Here is a 19,809-nt window from a genome sequence, read left to right on the forward strand (position 1 = left end):
TTACATTTTTTTTAATTTTTTGAATAAAAATATTGATTTTAAAACAAGTTTTTGTTTCTGTAGCCATATGTATTTTACTTACGATAGAAATTTTATGCAATTGCAACAGTTTAGTAGTTCCATTAAAAGAGTCGACAGCTAAAAGAGCAAGGTCACTGTGACTGTTTTTAGAGAGAAAAAAAGGTTGCTGTGTGATTTTTTATTGCAGACAGATGGAAAATATGGCGTACACATGCCCATCAATTTTTGAGCCAGCAAGTCAAAAGTCAAGGTTACTGTCTATGGGGAAACATCTAAAGTGTGTTTCACTTGTTTTGGACAAAGTCGGGAAGAACTATTGGAGTACCTACGGTGTCCATCCACACCTTGGTAGAGGTTAACAACTGAGTTAATACCTCGGGTAGGTCAGCATCCAGGCAAAAGTAGGTCACTGTGACATTTTATGCTTTATCAATGATTGGTTAAGTTTTCTGTACGAGTGTATTTATCAGTAACTATAAGGTGTAGGGCCATGTAACTTGTACACAGATGTATCTGGGATATCCAGACAAAAGTAGGTCACTGTGACCTACTTTTTATGTTCACTAACTTTTGGTTAAGATTTATGTCTTGAGTCCATGCAACTTTTAGTTGTAGGATTATGTAAACTGGTACACAGATACGTCTGGAGTAGTAGGTAAGCACCCATGCAAACTACATTCTATGCTTCATCGACTGTTAATTTGGCATCTTTGAAATAGGTGAGGGCAGATCCAGGAATACACCCTAGCCTGAATCTGCACCTGATGTTTTATAGTTCAATGTTCCTTTATCTGCCCTATTAGGTTACAGTTTTGAATCACTGTCGTAAACATTTATGGAAGTGGGAGGTTTACCAATTGCAGCATGCATTGTTTCATGAAAAAGCCTGTTCCAAGTCGGGATATGACAATTTTGTTTGTTGGTTGTTATGAATAGTTCTGTGATTTTTCCAATTAGTTTTGTAATTCGCCATCTGAAAAATTAAAATACTGTGGGTATAAATTTTCAAACTCAGTTGTTTGTGTTACATTCAGTGACATTTGATTTGTATGTACTTTTTTTTTCTGGCATCCTTGTCAATGAATGTCTGTGTTCACCTTTTTGTTAGTGTTGAAATATGTAGCATTTGCTCAGGTGCTTTAACTTTTGGGATAAATATATCCAGGAACCAAGATCTCGATTTTGTCAGAAAATGTAAACCCAATTCATTGTTGCAGGCTGTATGGTAACCTCTATTTCCAACAAACCAGTTTGCCTGGTCATTGTTCTTATGAGATATTTAAACTGTGTCTTATTTTATCAATATGGCCTGAAAATCTGCAGAAATATTTAATGAATGGGCAACAATAAATCAATATCAAATTTAAAGTAAGCTTTTATATAAACACAGTAATAGTCACTTTCATCTGAGCACTAGAGTAGATGTCGTGCAATATTGTCACGTTTCAAAAAACCCTCTGCCTCTTCATCATTTATTTGAACTATATGTCTATTATTGACAACATCATCATCATCTTGTTGAACTAAGAAGTCGTCAATATTATCATTTGTGAGTATACAAATATTATGTAAAACACAACAAATCATTATGATCTCAACTGAAGTGTCCAATTTTATAGTCTCCAAGTATTTTAAACGCCTGAATCTGCCCTTGAGTAGTGCAAATGCTCTTTCTATTACTACACGATTTGAAGAATGATATTGATTGTACTTTTTTTGTTGATCAGTAAGATGTCCATTGTCTCTAAATGGTGTGAGCAACCATCTGCGAGTTGGGTAAGCTGCATCTCCTAAAATATGATTTGCCATATTGCACATTCGCAAGCCATTTGTCCACAAGTCTGATTGTTTTAAAACTCTGGAATCATGAACGCTTCCAGGATATCCAGCGTAAATGTGGGAGAAAAACATATTATGTCTACATACAGCTTGAACTTGGATCGAATGAAACCCTTTACGATTAACATACGATTGTGGATGTGAAGATGGTGCTTTAATCCTTATATGGGTTCCATCTACGGCACCAACTATGCCAGGAAACCCATTCCTTTGTTGGAAAGCATTAACTTCATCCTGCATTTCATGTTGAGTTGGCCAAGAAATAATTTTTTGCTTCAGATTGTTCAGTATTGCAGCAGTTACTCTCTCCCTGCACATTATGACTGTTGATTCTGAGACTCCAAATCGATCTGCAATCTTTCTAATAGTATCTAGACTCCCAACATACCATAACGTAATTAATACTTGTTTTTCAACAGTTACTACATCACTTCCACCTGTCTGTGTTGGCTGCAATTCAGGACAGTCCCTTAAATAAGTACAAATTCTATCAAATGTTGCACGAGACATCCTGAACATCCTTCTAAACGACTCTTCGTCATACTGTGGAATAATCTCCTCCACATAGCCATATATCTTAGGACGCAGTTCCGGTTCCCTGCAAAATACAATAAAACATTAAGTAAGAACCAACCATTTATTCTATTAAACCCAAATAAAAGGTGGGGGGTCTAGTTTTTTCCTAAAAAAATAATTTGATCACTCTGAATTTTCAGAAAAAAATATTATTTGGTCAGGAAGGTGATGAAGAAAATCTTTTAAATACCATATAAATAATGAAGAAAATCTTTTAAATACCATATAAATAATTTTGACCAAAAATATTTTGGTAGACAACGTTAAACAAAACAACAGGAAATTTTTGACTGTCATGTTCATTTTGTATCTGCCAAAAATATTCCCAACTCGGTCATGTCAGTGGAAAAACCATTGTCCCACCCAGTTAAATATATGTCTAAGCAAAAAATTGTGGAATCCAGGTTTTTGTTAAATCATGTCTTGTACTTTTCCTTAAAAAGTTTATCGATAGATATCCAGATAAGATAGATAAATATGCTGTTTCATTTTTTAAACATCCAAGATGGGTTTGGTTGAATTCTGTGCAGTATTCATGTACTGATTTAATCAGATCACTCTGACTTCACAAATTGATATGGTTGATTCATTTGTATCAGTCATACAACTTATTTTCTACATAAAAACAATATATTGTGCAAAATATACCACACACACACGTACATTAAATTGGTCAGCAATGGCAGAATAGGAATAATATCCATAGGATCTTCATATTGGTCGTCTTCATCGTCAATGACGGTCAATGCCGCAATAATTGCAACCCCAACCTCCATATTGAATTTGATACATCCGGTTCCGTTCCGTTCGGGTGGCGTATGGAATTGGAACTGACGGAACCTGTTCGGAACTTGCCAGCCGAGCGCAACCATTGACTCTGTATTTGGAGTAATAATTTTTCAATTCCTTAATATGACTTAGAAATGATATTGTTATTATTCGTTCTTTCCTGTGTGGATGTTTGAAAAGTGATAACGATTCTAATTTTTTTACAAAACATCACCAAGATTTATTATGGTATGGTCTATAATCTATCCGAAATCCGAGTCGTCATTTGGCATACTAGTAATATACATTTGAAAATGTCGTTTCTGTCCTTTTGGGTTTTGTCTATTATCAGAGTTGTTTACCAAAGGTGTAATGTTATTTCTCTTAAACATGAAACCTTTTCAAGGATACCTTTCAATAAGGACAGGGACATAAGCAATAAAACAATCAGTCCAATCCTTAACAGAAGAACTTTGTTTTGTATTACCAGCATACCGCCTGTAATGCCAATGGTGTTTTTATTTGTTTGACTGTTGGAATTGTTGCGATGCATAAGGGACAAATCAATATATTCAAAATTCCAAATCTTACCCTTAAGCTTTTGACTTATAAATATATCAACCTCTTTAAACCAGGCAACATTTTAGGTTCATTAAAAACTTCAATAACCTCACCTACGGCAGCTAATTGAGGTTCATTCTCTTGCAATTCTACATCTGGTTGCAAGGCAACAAAATGAGTTTCATCAACCCTCCGTCTTCTTACTACAGGGACATCTTCATCAACCTCAACTTGAGGACGCCTTCTCTCATTCCTAACTGGTGCCAGATATCAACTAAGAAACGGCTTCCAGGCTTGGAAGCATGGATTTAAAAATGCCATCAGCTCAGAGGAGGCGTTAAAAAGATCTTGTCAATATAATAGTGAGTATTGTTTTATATTTGACAAATTAAATGTATGTTTGGTTTCTCCTATTTCTGTTTTTTAGGCAAGTGCAAAGAAAATGCAAGCAGCGTGGTCTTTAAAATCTAGGACGAAAATGTATGAAATCCCCTATGTCGCACACCTGGGTTTGTGTTCATCTTCAACAAAGGACTCTCTTCACACTGAAATCTCCGATAGAATTCTATGAAGATTTTTTTTTAAGTACCTTTTCATCTTTTTGACGTTTGAATACATTATTAATATTTGAAAAACTCATAAATTGGTAATAATCTACCCTTTACTAATCATTTAAGGGGGTTCGCGGGTCTAAATCATTTATATAGGATTTCTCTATATTTTTCTATAAATGAACTATCTAAAAGTTAATAGAAAAATAAAATAAAAAGTGGGGTCACCGTTCATTTGCGCTCACAATCTGCATTCGAAAGAAGCATATATTTTTGTAAAAGTGAGTTTTTTCTGTTGTGAAGTAATAGGAGAAATAAAGTTAATATCGAAATAAAATAAGAAATTTATTACAGAAATCGCTCAAATTTTACAATAATTTAGTTTAAGTACAGCTTATGTGGAAATTATATATAAAAATATAGGTCACCGATGAGTTGAAAAAGATATTTCAATTTTAAAGCCAAAAAATTGCATTTTTCCACCAAAGGGAGATAATTTGGAACTTTTTCAATGATGTATACATTTTAAAAGTCATCCGGGGCCAACAAGAATTGATTTTTTTGAATGATTTTTGTACCATATGATAAAGTAACAACTACAAAAGGTAACAAATAAAATTTGTATTGAAAAACAAATGTTTTATTTTTTTCTGAAATTCTTATACCCTCGAGCCTCCTTAAGTGTAATTTCATGGACAATGAACATCCCATTTGTCTTTTCTTCAGAACACTGCTCATTTACAAGCCCCCAACATTTGCCTAAGGAGCAATTTTTGACGGCCTTGCTCAAATACTTTGCGCAATCAGTTTCTTTGTTGAATTAATGATTGATATTGATTGTTGGTTGCTTAACGTCCAGCGGCAAATATTTCATGCATATTCAGGACGAGAACAAGTTCACAATAAATACAATAGGTATGTTGATACAATAGAGGCCATCTGGGATGATGGTCGGGGAAATTTGGACTGCCACTGGAAAATGAGGGTATATTGGATAGGGACAGAAATTTAGCCTTGCAACAGGCCACCTACGGACCCCTCAAAGAGTTGTTGCAAGGGTTCTTAACGTGCAAAGAGCGTGGCACTCTCTGTACTCTCTGTTAACGTCCCCCTTCTGACCGGACGTGACTGCGAACTTGATACATCCCGCACAGCCAAACGGACGCCCCACTTCGGCAAGCGTTTTACTGCCGGTCGGGAGAAGACCAAGTGACCATATTTCTATACCCCAGTCACCCTTGGGGTGTGTTGAATTAATGAGACGACACATTGAACCAAAAAAAATATGAGCAAAGCTGGGAAAAAATCATTAAAGGCATGAATTGACATCTCAAAACTTGAGGACTTTTGAGGGATTGTAAGAAAAATTTACTTATACAAGTAAATTTTTGAGAAAACTTAGGGGAGATTATTCAAACATTATTTATTTACTTATATGTGTATATTTTTTGTTTACTTCTTCAAGTAAATAAAAATAACTTGTGCAAGTAGTACACCTGACTGATATACATGTAGATGATATACCTTTGTTCAGTGCATATCATGAAGAAACCTTTGTGATGTGAATATATTGTTCCAGGACTTAACCATCCCAGTTAATGTTTTAAATCCTTGAGTTTAATAAATTTCACATCTTTTGTGTTAGCCTGAATACTTTTAACTTATTCATTTGTTATTACAGCTTGCATTAAATAATGCTTTGCAGCTCAGACATAGCTTTTTTTAATTTAATTAAGTTACTTTCCCAATTTCATTTTAATAAGTCAATATTCAGATTACTCTTAAACTTTAATAAGTCAATATTCAGATTACTCTTAAACTTGCATTCAAATTAATGGTCAACTTGAAAATTGCTAATAAAAGGTATCGTGGTTAACATTCAATTTAAGGTGTATTGTTTAGAAATTTATTACAAGATCGTATCCAAAACTGAATATATAGTTATCAAAGGTACCAGGATTATAATTTAGTACGCCAGACGCGCGTTTCGTCTACATAAGACTCATCAGTGACGCTCATATCAAAATATTTATAAAGCCAAACAAGTACAAAGTTGAAGAGCATTGAGGATCCAAAATTCCAAAAAGTTGTGCCAAATACGGCTAAGGTAATCTATGCCTGGAATAAGAAAATCCTTAGTTTTTCAAAAATTTCAAAGTTTGGTAAACAGGAAATTTATAAAAATGACCACATTATTGATATTCATGTCAACACCGAAGTGTTGACTACTGGGCTGGTGATACCCTCGGGGACGAAACGTCCACCAGCAGTGGCATCGACCCAGTGGTGTAAAAAGTGACCTTCTCCTTTTCTTATCGGATCCTATCGCTTAAAAGATTTTGCATCGCCCATTATACAATCAGAAATACTTATCTAAAGACTACTGTATTCTTACACTTAAGTTTAACAATAATCGCTGCTTAACCCTAATCTTATCCTTAGTTTTATTTCAAACCTATCTAACATTCAAAACTGTTTCACGGACAACTGTTGTCTTGCATTGTATTTTTACCCACGTCGATTTTAATATTTTTTAACAAGACAGCAGTTCAACAACAGTATATAAACATCTTCATCCATTTGATAAAACGATGTACAGAGAAACTTTTGCATGGGTACTTTTTCTATTCCATAAATATGTAGTACTGGAATCTTCTTTTAATATTTAATGCTATGTTGTTACTTTCAAATCATTGCAATATTAAGGTACCTGTATTTTACAGTACTTGATTTTTTTACTAGAAATTTTAAGTCTATATGTTTTTGGTTACACCGTCACATTTTCTGCATTCTGAAAGTTTGTCTATTTCAAATTTCTTTAAGTTATGATTTTCAAATATGGAATATTGTTGGTATTATTTCTGTACCAAAACTTTAAATACAAATCAAGTACTATAAAATACAGGTACCTAAACTTACAATATGTTTAAAGTGAAGAAATAGTACTAGATATTAAAAGTTTATTTCCAGTACTACAGATTTTAAGTACAGAAAAAGTACAAATTCAAAAGTAGAAACCTTAACAATAGACAATGGGAAGATTTAATGTTTACCTTCCTTGCTTTTACACACAGTGTCCACCCTGTTGTACACATGGTTTTTCATTTTGTCCGTTTCTTCCCAATATTTGTGAATAACTCCTTCTGCGAATATTTTCTCCTTTACGTGATTTGCTCTCTTGTAATCTAACTTTTTACACATATCCTGAATGAATTGGTTTCCCTTATCATACGGTTTCCATTCGAATCTTCTTTTCTTCACTGTCTTTTCCTTCCTCAGAACAACTTGGAATAGCACCGCTTGGTGAAACGTGAGCGATTGGTTGAATAGCGAAACATACTTCTGTTTCTTCTGAATAGTCACAGGAAATTTCACTATTGGTTTCAGCGATGCATTCCTTTGGTGTACTGGTATGTGGTGTCTGGTTTATTGCAATGTATTCCGTGACTGGGATATTTTCCGCCGAAAGAAGGTCTCTCTCCAACCCAGGAAACACTTCAAAGATTGTAGTGCTAAAGTTGTCTCTGTCAGTTGCATTTGAATGAGTCTTTATGCTCAATGTTGCATTGTTCAGACAGCTCTCAATCTCATCTTTTTGAGAAGATTTCAACATGGTTAGATCTTTTCTTATATTTTCCAAAGCTTGGTCATTAGTTTTGTTATATAAGTCAATGTCATTCTTTATTTTTTTTCAGTTCAATGTTGTATGTTGCGATGGTAACACCTAACAAGGCTATTTCATTCTGGTTCTGAGATTCATTTTGGTTTTCATCAACCTCCATGTATAATTATAAAAATTTCTTTTTCATTGGAATAATTTTATATAATATTTTAAAAGTGCATTTCATCTGTTTTTATGGTATTTTCACTTGATAGATATATGTAGCTTCTATGCACTAAAATATTAGTATCTGAGGTTATGGAAACTGCAAAATTAAACCTAGACTGTGGTAATTTGTATTATAGAATATTTAAAAAATCTGTAATTATCTTAGTGTCTTTCAAAATCTTTGAGTGTTTTAATCTCAGCATTGAGTTAACCTATTTAGTTGAAAATAAAAGTTGCTATCCTTCTCCACTGGTCTAATCAAGGATGCATATAAAGTCTGTATTTATCTTATAGTAAAACGTGCTTTAAATGTTGACGTATGTTTTGACATAATTTATTGGTAATGTAGTTCATGGCACCTTAATGAATACTTTTTTTCTGAAGGTTTGCTACAGATTCTGTTTATGGCTGGTGCACTTGGTAGGCCAATCCAGCAGTACTCTGAAATAAAGCGATATGGGTATGACATTTGCCTGCAGCCCATGCCCATGCCAAAAAGGGGATAGTGTGTGGATCAAGTTTAAAGCCACTTCAGTTCAAATGCACCATGTCGCGCCATTGCTAAAAGTAAGAGGTAAGTCTTTCTTTTATAAAATTTAAAAAAATTAAAAGTCCCATGAGTCAAATTAGTCAACCTCTTCAGACTCCTCTCAACAAATCAACACAGAACCAAAGTGTACGAGTTTTCAGAGCTCCATGAGGTCATTGCTTACACGAGTCGTATGCACAGAATGTGGAGTTGATAACCTACAATGGAGCATCAATGGAAGTAAACTTTCTCTGCATGGTAGGGTCATCAGACATTTTGGGAATCCCTGCCATTAGTCAAGGGCAATCCAGCTGGTAATTTCATGGTGGCAACAGCGATATTCGTTAAAAAATATATAAGTATTTTGGTACATGTCATATGGTCAATCGCTTTGGAACGGACTTGAAAATATCCCGGTCGTCAAAAGACTATTGTTTTTACAAGAAAAACAAAATTCAGAAGGATAGTTTCTTGACACCAAACAAATACAAGTTTAATTTTACAGAAGGGGCAGGAAAAGATCTTGCTAGAAGAAAGAAGGAAGATCTGGGAAATCTGGTATTTAGCAACAGCTTTACACTGCCGGGGGTATATCAAGGTAAAACAGTCAGCTTGATAATAAATCTTCAGTAATATATATTTTTCACTAAAATCAAACACATGATTTATCCCAAAACACATTGCTTCTGATATTCTATATTTGCCTCTGTCTTATCTTTTACAAGGGATATGAATTAATGAGGTTAGTCAATCTTAGAACAATTTCAAGATTTGAAAAAATATTTGGAATTCATACATTTTTTGAAGTTTTACTGAAAAGCAGTAGAGTGTTTACTATAACAAGATAATTGAAAGAAGTTTAAAACTCTAAATCACCATTTATTTAAAAAAAAAAATAATTTTCCAATCACAACATTAATGTTAATGTCACCTCTGTCATTGTCTTGACTACATGAATTTCTTTTGCAAGTAACTACACAATGTTATTTTAATAAAAAGTGTCAACTTTGTAGATCTGAAAGAGGAAATGCAAGGAAAAGGAAGAGGTGCCCAATTGTCAGGGGCAGGGGGAAGAAGGGAAAACAAGACAAAGGGAAACGTAAATATTGTTTTATTTTATTCATTCATGAAATATTTGCTTATTGTTTAGATTAAAAGATGTTTGGTAATCATTAATGAAAAAGTTTTAAAACAGGTTAACTTAAAAAGCCATAGGGCAACATCAAGGTCTCCTACAATTGAAAAGTGTTTCAAATATGATTGAGATTTAGTATAAAAAGTTTTATTATAATTGTTTGTGAACACTTAATTAGGGTTAAGTTATATTAAAGGTAGATATTTACTTTTTACTATAATTTTATCGCAAGTCTTTATTTTGAAGGAAAATGTTAAGCAACTGCACCTATTTAATTTTAGAATTAGTGAAAGTGAAGAGCCTTTAATGCAGAAAAATGTATTCATCCTTTAACTAGGTTTTGGAAAGTATGGTATTCAGGTTGCTAAACTTATTTCTATGATGATTTCAAATTTATTTGTTTATGCCCCATTAATGAGCATTATCCATTCCGGTCTGAACGTCTGTTCCTGTGTTCGTATGTCTTTCTCGCCTCAGGCGAAAGTTTTTTTGTCGACGTAGTTTTTGATGAAGGTGAAATTTAATCAAATTGAAACTTAGTAAACATGTTCCCTATGGTATGTTTTTTTCTGATTTTTTAATGCTAAATTAAGAGATTGTATCCCATTTTCACGGCACACAAAACATAGAAAATGATGTACGGATGGGGCATTCGTGTACTTGGGACACATTCTTGTTCTTTTAATTATAAATCTGAAAAGTTCTCTCTTTTAAATGGACAAAAACTTCTTAAGTTGCTGAAAGCATTCTAAGGATTTACATGAAGGAAAATACTCCTCATCTGCTTATACTATGTTCATATATAGATACTTGGTTGTACATGAAGAATATTCAATTGGGCTTTGCGATATAATTTTCATTTGAATTATTTTACATTGTCATTTCGGGGCCTCTTGTAGCTGACTAAGCGGTAAAGGCTTTTTCTCATTGTCAAAGGTGAGTGTGTCATTTGGTCTCTTGTGGAGAGTTGACTCATTGGTAATCATACCACATCTTCTTTTGTATTCGCAATGTTCTAATTTTTCTGACGTCAGACACTCAAATCAATCCATGTGTTCGTAGATAGTAGATGTTTTTGTGTCCTGTTAAATTGTTCCTTTTAAAATTGTTATACGATGATGACTGATGTACCCATATTTTGACTATTTTATTAATTGTGACTGTTTATTTAACGCATCATGTAAATGTAGCGGAATTTGATGAGACTGTTATTAAAGTGAGAGGGTTAGCGCTATAGAACCAGGTTTAATCCACCATTTTCTACATTTGAAAATGCCTGTACCAAGTCAGGAATATGACAGTTCTTGTCCATTCGTTTTTGATGCGTTTTGTTTTTTTGATTTTGCCATGTGATTATGGACTTTCCAAATTGATTTTCCTCTGAGTGCAGTATTTTTGTGATTTTACTTTTTACATAATTTTCAAAGAGAAAGAAAAAAAGTTGATTTGGAAAATATTTTACAAGCTCAATTGAAATTAACAATATTGAAAGAGCCATTTCGAAAGCTTATACAAAACTGGGCTCAACGTCTTCATCATATATGTCATTCCTAACGAACACTCGAGCAGAAGACAGTATTATACACTATCATGAACACTTAGATGTAATGGCTTCATCATGTATGTCATTCCTAACGAACACTCGAGCAGAAGACAGTATTATACACTGTCATGAACACTTAGATACAATGGCTAAATGTGAGAAATCAGTAGACGAGGCAAGACAGATAGAAGATGCACGCACGCTGTAATGAACAACAGAAACAACAAGATCCCGATCTTGTTTAGGATATACACATTATGGTTATATTGCAGACACAATTTCACCCTATCTCAGATTTGCTCTAAATGCTTAGGTTTCAGAGTTAGAAGCCAAAATCTACATTTTACCTGCATGTTCTATTTTAAGCCATGGTGGCCATCTCGGTTGGTTGACCGGGTCAAACCACACATTTTTTAAATTAGATACGACAATGATGATTTGGGCTAAGTTTGGTTAAATTTTGTCTATCTGATAAGTCAAGCCTTTTTCAACTGATTTTTATAGTTCGTTCTTATGTTGTACTGTAATACCATTGTCCAAGGTTAGGGGGAGGGTTTGGATCCCGCGAACATGTTTAACCCCGCCACATTATTTATGTATGTGCCTGTCCCAAGTCAGGAGCCTCAAATTAAGTGGTTGTCGTTTGTTTATGTGTTACATATTTGTTTTTCGTTCATTTTGTTTACATAAATAAGGCTGTTAGTTTTCTCGCATGAATTGTTTTACATTGTCTTATTGGGCCCTTTTATAGCTGACTATATGCGGTATGGGCTTTGCTCATTGTTGAAGGCCGTACGGTGACCTATAATTGTTAATGTTTGTGTCATTTTTGGTCTTTTCTGGATAGTTGTCTCATTGGCAATCATACCACATCTTTTTTATATTACTTGTAAATATGAAATTCTCTTTACAGTATGAATTTTTCTCATTGTTGGAGATTGTACAGTAGTACCTGTAACTGCTTATACCCATTTCTTATTCCCTTTATTTTGATAAACTCATAGAATATCATATTTACATTGTGCCACATCTCCTTATTTTATGCATGACAATAACATGAACAATTGTAATTCAAATCTATATATCAAAGCAAAATGAATTTCACTACTTTCATTCATGCTTCCTTTGGCAAAATACAAGTTCTAAAATGACACAATATATGTTTATTTATCGACTCTGTTAGGTATTAAAAAAAATGCACAGCTCAGTGTGTCATGATTTGTGGAATTTGTGCTGAAAACATAGGCATTGATGGTGTTTGAGTAATTCCATCTGTGAAGCTCAACATTAGCTCGTCAGTTGGTGGTGGACAGTTGTAAATCTTTCCTGCAGGATGAATATCTGTTCAGGAAAACCAATTTCACAAATCAAAACTTTCCTCTAGATTTCTCCTACAATAGTCATCCAGTTTAGTTCTTTTGGTTCAACAGGACACCGTCCTGATTTTTAATTTTGCAAACCATTCAGTCTCTTGCTTACAAATGGTGCATGAAAATAGGATGGGAATGGAAGTAGACAAGCCTCTTTAAAGGGGGTTTGTGCCCTGAAAAAAGTTTTATAACATTAGCTTTTTTGAAACTTGTGAAAGACTTGTGCAACACACATACCTAAATAACTATAACATAGGTGGAGAGCATCATTCATGTCAATGTTTTGTTCCTGTTTACATTGTCATTGATATTTTTCAAGAGAGCCGGAGGCATAGCTCATGAATTCTTGTCATTACAACCTAAATTAACATAATTACTGCTAAAATAATTATTAGTATAATATATCTCTTGTAGAAAAAGCATACAATTGTAGTATTAACCAAAAAATGTCAAACAGATGATATATAAATTATGGCGTCTTGAATTCACCCCCCCCCCCCCCCCCTTTTTATTCTAAAACGATAATTGCGTTTGCAAACAGACTTTGGTTTACTTACATGGCGATTATATAAATAACAGTATATATTTCTTAAAGAAAATCCAGTTTTACCATGAATAGTTTCCTGAACGTAGTCGTTTTCAGTAAAATGTGTCTTGCAAACAACAGCTGATTGATATGGGCTCTACGATTGCATCGCACGTTGAGCCATGGCGTTGATCCAACTTTTCCTCCTTATCAAGTCATTTAAAAATGCATGTCCTCCCCTTAAATGACACTCAGGTACACACCAACAAGGACTAGGCATCGTTAATTGTGTGGTTGTTTTGTAGTGTAAAAACGGAAGTTAAGGACGGAACTGATTAATTTCACTAATAAGAGACAAAAAGAATTTTAGAGACAAACAGCGACAAGAAGATAGGGTGAAGCTATGAAAAAGAAGAATTTCACTGTTAGAAAGGAAATTATATTGCATGGTTTTGATTCAATAAATTCTTTAAAAGGAAATTGGATTTTTTTTGTTTTGATTGCCAATTTTTAGCGTGTGCTTAAAACATATTTTTTTTATATCTTATAAAAACTAGACAATCCCTTTCTTAATAAAAACTTATTTTTTTATCTATCAATGTACAGTAATATAAAAAATGTTTTATAACCGCCCCTACAATAAAAAATAATGCATGTTTTTTTTTTAATATCTATTGGGAGTAAGTTGTTGCAATGATATTTTTTTTATTTATGTATAGTCGCTTTATAGTCTTCTTGACGCTTCTTCTCGCTAAATTAATTGTATTGTCGCTTTTTATCGCTATATTAATTTTATTGTCGCTTCTTATCACTTTTTGACGCTTCTTGTCTTTAATTAGTGGAACCCTATTCAGGAACGATAATTTCATACTTTACATAACTGACACCGAAATAACTATAACGTTATACGGCTTTGAACACATACATAAATACTTTAAATTGTATATTATGCAATATAATTCACGGTCAGTCGACTTTTAATTGTAATATCGCGTTATATCAACGAGTGAAATGATTTTAAAATATCTTTAGATCGCAAATAGTACTCGAAATTGAACGGACCTCTTTCCACACGGAATTCAAATAATGATAGTTTGTAATCATATTGACTTCTTATAATGCAAAAGACGCTTAATAAACAGATTTTTTAAACGAAAAATACACACTGATCGTTTCTTTATTTCCCAATGTAAACGAAGGGAACAAAAACCATTTCATACCACAAAAAGTAGAGGAGAAATTTAAACATTTCCGGATCTATTTCTTGCAAAATGACCCCCAGCAAAGATTTGCGTAAGGAAAAATGAACATCATGACTTGAAAGTCAGGCCTTAAAGCACTGCCTTTAAAAAAACTGAAAAATTTGCATCCTTAGCTTTGGTGCTTAAAAATCGGACCAGTAATGAACTTGTACTATTTTTTCTTGCAAATGTAGGTTATTTTGATAAATATCGATTATTGAAAGCGATCCATTTTAACTATAGATGCGATGAATTATCACTGTTAGTGCAGTCATTTCTGATGTGGAATTTTCGAAGATGCGAGGAATTTTTATTGTAGAATTATGTGATAAATGCACTTGAAACAAATGAAAACACTTAGTTGAAGACTTTAGAATTTATGATTATTGTATTTTCAAATTGAAATACAAACTCCTTATTCATTCTTTATCAAATATATAGCTTTTTACACTTGTAACAAAAGCGCTTCTCAAAATGTCATATTGTATTTTTCAAATTACGTTTTTCCTTTATTAAAAAAATTAATTAAAAGATATTTCTGTATTATTTTTAAGTCAAAGATTAATATTGCGGAGTTAAGTGCAGTCTGTGTAAAATAGAGACGAGTACATTTGAGGACGTTATCTTCCACGCAATACATTCACTTGCGAACAGAGAAATGTGCATCTTGAAACGAAATGGTGACAGAAAAGCTTATAAAAGATTAACTTTATCAGTTGTACCCACAACTGCTTCAATTTCCATATTCTGAAAAAAACTACAATCCCCTTCCCTTTCATGAATTTGAGCTACCGAATTAGACTTTTTACCGGATTTGTTATCACATAAGCAACAGAACGGATGCCGCATGTGGAGCAGGATCTGCTTACCCTTCCGGAGCACCTGAGATCACCCCTAGTTTTTGGTGGGGTTCGTGTTGTTTATTCTTTAGTTTTCTATGTTGTGTCATGTGTACTATTGTTTTTCTGTTTGTCTTTTTCATTTATAGCCATGGCGTTGTCAGTTTGTTTTAGATTTACGAGTTTGACTGTCCCTTTGGTATCTATGGTCCCTCTTTTACCATTATCAATACATATAAGAAAATTGTCTTGGTCAAATGACCGATTTGAGGTAAGATCAATTTAATTTATAAAAAAAAACTGACTAAATAAGTATTATTATTCTCTAATGAAGGTTTGGTTGGTTTAAATTGACCTCAAATACAATTGTCAATATATATTAGTGGTATCTCGGTGACATCACCGATTTAAGGTAACTACAAATACAATTATCAATACATATAAGACAGTTGTCTTGGTCAAATGACCAATTTAAGGTAACATCAATTACAATTATCAAAAATATTGTAAAATTTACAGTAAAATGTCGAAATATCATCAAAATACCAATATCAGATTTGCTCTTGTATTATTTACAATTATCCTCAGAATATGGTCAATTTAAGGTCACATCTGAAAAAATTATCCAAAAAGTGGTAAAAGTTATTGATTTTTTTTACAATTTTATAGTAAAGGCTTGGTTGGTTCAAGTTGACTTCAAATACAATTATCAATACATAATAGAAAATTGTCTTGATCAAATGACTGATTTAAGGTAACATCAATTACAATTATCAAAAAAATTGTCAAATTTACAGTAAAATGTCGAAAAATCTTCAAAATATCAATATCAGATTTCCTGTTGTATTGTTTACAATTATCCTCAGAATATGGTCAATTTAAGGTAACATCTGAATGAATTATCCAAAAAGTGGTAAAATATATCAATAGTTACACATATTGGTGCATTTTTGTTATTGCTTTCTATTTGATTTGTAAAAAATCCAATTTGGTTGGGACAGTAGCCGATAGCTCTAAATGTTTGCATAGAGAAAATATTTCAGTTTTTGAAGATTATTTACTACTTCAGTTTCGTTGGTCTAAGACTATACAATTTGGGGAGAGAGTTTTAGAAATACCAATTGTTAAAAATTTATCCTCTCCGTTGTGTGCTTTTAGTGCATTTGAGGCCATGTGCACAAAATTTCCTGCGGCGTAAAGCAACCAATAATCAATCAATCCTGCTTCAGCATCTTCCCCAGCTTTTCTTGTTTTATCTGGTAGAAAAATAAGCCAGTGTCCTACAATATGTAACAGAATTTTTTGAAAAACATTGTGGAGAAAATTGAGTTAGATCCAACACAATATTCTTCTCATAGCTTCAGAAGAGGAGGTGCAACTTGGGCATTCCAATGTGGTGTATCTTCTGAACTCATTCAATTACAAGGGGATTGGAAGAGTGACGCCTTTAAATTGTATCTTAGATATGGTTTCAATGACAAGATGCAAGTCTCGTCAAAAATGATGTGTCGACTGTGATATATGTTCTTTTTATTTGGTTTTATAATTTCATTAGTTAATAATTTAAATTATATTGTAGGTTTGAAGGCATGGGGTAAACACAGTTTAGTTATATCAGATACCTTTTAAAGTATCTTCCAGAGATGAGGAATACGCAACTGCAGGCCTTTGGGAGTCTGAGTTGTGAAATGCTTTTAAGGAAATTAAAAAAACAGGGTATTCACCTGGTACTGTTTTAATAATATAATTGTACATGTTGGTACAAATGATGTATTTAATATAAATGCTAATTTATTTGAAAAATGCATTCGTGATATTATACATGAATTGAGGATTTGTAATCCAGATTGTGTTATTATTTTATCTTCTGTATTACCCAGGTCGTGTGATTTTAATCAGTCTGAATTGTTCGTCATTAATTTTAACAATGTACTAAAACAGTTGGCTTCTTCTCTAACTGATGTCAAATAAATGCAATGTGAGAAGACTTTTTAAAGTAGAGTGAGAAAGCCAATTAACACTTCGTTTACAGTTGACAAATTACATTTATCCACCTATGGTCTTAATAAGGTTTTTAGCTTTATAGCTAATATTCTTGCACATGTTTAAATCCTTTAAGGTAGAATGAATTTTATTTGTGTTTGAAACTTGATTAAGAATTCAAAAATCAAATTTACTAGTAAATAGCAGCTTAATTTTAGAAGGTTTACTCTTAATCTCCGAATGAGAGAGACACTTTGACATGGATAAATCACTGATTCTTTTACCAAAAAATTATCTAGTTTGTTATTCAAAACAGAGTTAAACAATTTACCAACACAAGAGTTAATGGCAATGCCACAACAATTATCTGTTTAACTTGGATAACCAGACTTAAAAACAGCCGATAAATAAACTGGTGACCACTGCATTGTATATTTACCAGATGTTAATACATGGTTAAACAGTTTCCAAATTAAAGGATTTAGAACTAAACTTTTATATATATATATATATATAAGCCTGTATGGCAGTTTTGAATGTTTTCTTAGAAATAAATATAACTTATTTCATGTGATTTTCTTATGTTATTTTTTTTTTGGTAGACTTTATTGCAACAAGAAGAAAAATAAGAGAAGACATTGGTTTGTAGAGAATAGAAAACAGGGAAACAGACATGTACATATACACAGGAAAAACAAAACAATTTTTGGTTTGTTTTTTTATAGTTTAATTGTAGGTCAATAATTTTGGCTTTTTGTCGAACTTGGCAATCGGTTGTGCTGAAAATATACCAACAAATTGTAAAATGCATGTACATATTTGACGTTTTTCTTCTTCTTTATGATGATTAAGCTATTTTATTTTATCATTATTTATGTTCAGACGTGCAATATCTTTTCCGCGTGCGTTGTGATTTTGGTGATTTCATTTTCTGTTCAATGGGTTTGTATCATTATCGGATCAAAGGAAAATTTTATTTTTTCTGTCCAAGATCTTTATAACTGCGGAACGTTTTTGATTTTTTTTTTCTCTGCAGTGTATTTTAAATAAACACTTTTGAATAATTGCGATGAAATATGAAAAAATAGTTTTCCCAAAAAATATTCGCATGGTAGATATTTAAAACTTTTCATAGGGCTGTGTAAAGGTAACGTAAAAATCAATCATCTAACTTATGGAATTTTATTTGTTGAACGAGGGTAGTAAAGGTTTTTTTTTTTTGTCATGCAATTTTTATTTCACCTGTAACTGCGTGTGTGTAAATTAAATAAAAAAAGAACAATTCGTTTTTTTATTTCTCTTTTATCGTCAAATTACTCTCAATTCACCTTCGCTCATGTACAAGCTACCCCTAACGACCCTCATAAACACAGGTTCTGTAGACGTTTTAAAAAAAAGCCAAGTATAACTGTTTGTTGCAAACACTACCACATGGAAAGATGGCATCTAACATAATTAATGACCGTTTTTCTTGCGAGATTTCCTCAGAAAAACAAGAGTAATTATTTGAAGCATTTAGCAACTCGAAAACATAAAGAGTTAATTAAATTGACACAATTTAGTCAAGCAGGAGAAGCGGGTACCAATAGTAGTATAACGGAGAATGCAGCAAGATCAGAAGCCGGTTTTTACAGAGGACTTTTTCTCAAACAGACTTGAGCTGCTCCTTAACGTTTTGCGTGGGTCTAAAAATCATGGAGAAAAACTTAACAGTGATATACTGTATTAATGCCAGGAAAAATACATTCAATCTTGCGAATCAAGCACCAATCTCCAAGAGACAGCACGAGCGTACCAATCAAGATCTAATTATTAACTGCGACGTATATATTACAACCTTCAAGATATAACATAAACAAAGAAGGAACTGAAGATCATTGTATAGCCTGTGACTGTAAAGAAGAGACATTAGCACATTTGCTTATAGAATGTGAAGCGTGGAATTACCTACGAGATCAAATACTTCTTACAATTAAGAACCTACTTACCACAAACGGGAATGTGCATGAAGAAGAAGATAGCTGTTGTTAAAGAAGTTATACTCTAAGAAAAAAATATATTGCTTTAATCAGATAAAAAATTGACTATGGTTGTGATGTATACAATACAGCCTCTGCATCTATTAAGAAAAAACTAGATAAGATACAAACACAATCTTTACGTTTATGTACAGATTCCATGGTTAAATGCACGTCAGGTGGAAATGGGAGACCCTCACAAAATCAGGAGAAAAGCTTTAATCGCAAAATCATATTAAAATATTTCTACATTCGAAATCAACCATTCAACTAAAAAGTCAATTCAAAATACAGCTACTTTTGAGTTTTATAGTAGAAATATTAAACGTAAACCATTTACATTAATTGCAAAAGAGACTCTAAAAGGAACTAGTTTCTCAGAAAATAACGTAGTCATATATAGAGAAAGTATTCACTGACGGGTCAAAAGATCCAAAAAACAATGCTAGTTGTGCCTTTCATGTTCAAACATATTAGCTT

General features: G+C 32.8%; 1 protein-coding gene across 1 annotated transcript; it reads right to left on the minus strand.

Annotated features, from left to right (window-relative positions):
• Positions 1 to 5: 5 nt before the first annotated feature.
• Positions 6 to 3,305, minus strand: LOC139495461 (putative nuclease HARBI1). Its single transcript, XM_071283742.1, has 2 exons — positions 3,100 to 3,305; positions 6 to 2,458 (listed from the first exon to the last, which is right to left on the minus strand). The coding sequence occupies exons 1-2, from the start codon at positions 3,210 to 3,212 to the stop codon at positions 1,435 to 1,437; spliced, it is 1,137 nt and encodes a 378-aa protein (XP_071139843.1). The 5' UTR covers positions 3,213 to 3,305; the 3' UTR covers positions 6 to 1,434.
• Between the last annotated feature and the right edge of the window lie 16,504 nt (positions 3,306 to 19,809).

This window comes from Mytilus edulis, chromosome 11 (genome assembly GCF_963676685.1).
Source record: "Mytilus edulis chromosome 11, xbMytEdul2.2, whole genome shotgun sequence".
NCBI lineage: Eukaryota > Metazoa > Mollusca > Bivalvia > Mytilida > Mytilidae > Mytilus > Mytilus edulis.

Excerpts from the sequence above, each read along its gene's own strand:
- LOC139495461 (XM_071283742.1), bottom strand. The coding sequence starts at position 3,212 with ATGGAGGTTGGGGTTGCAATTATTGCGGCATTGACCGTCATTGACGAT. Across the intron at positions 2,459-3,099 it reads CCATTGCTGACCAATTTAAT|GGAACCGGAACTGCGTCCTA; the intron begins GTACGTGTGTGT and ends TGTATTTTGCAG.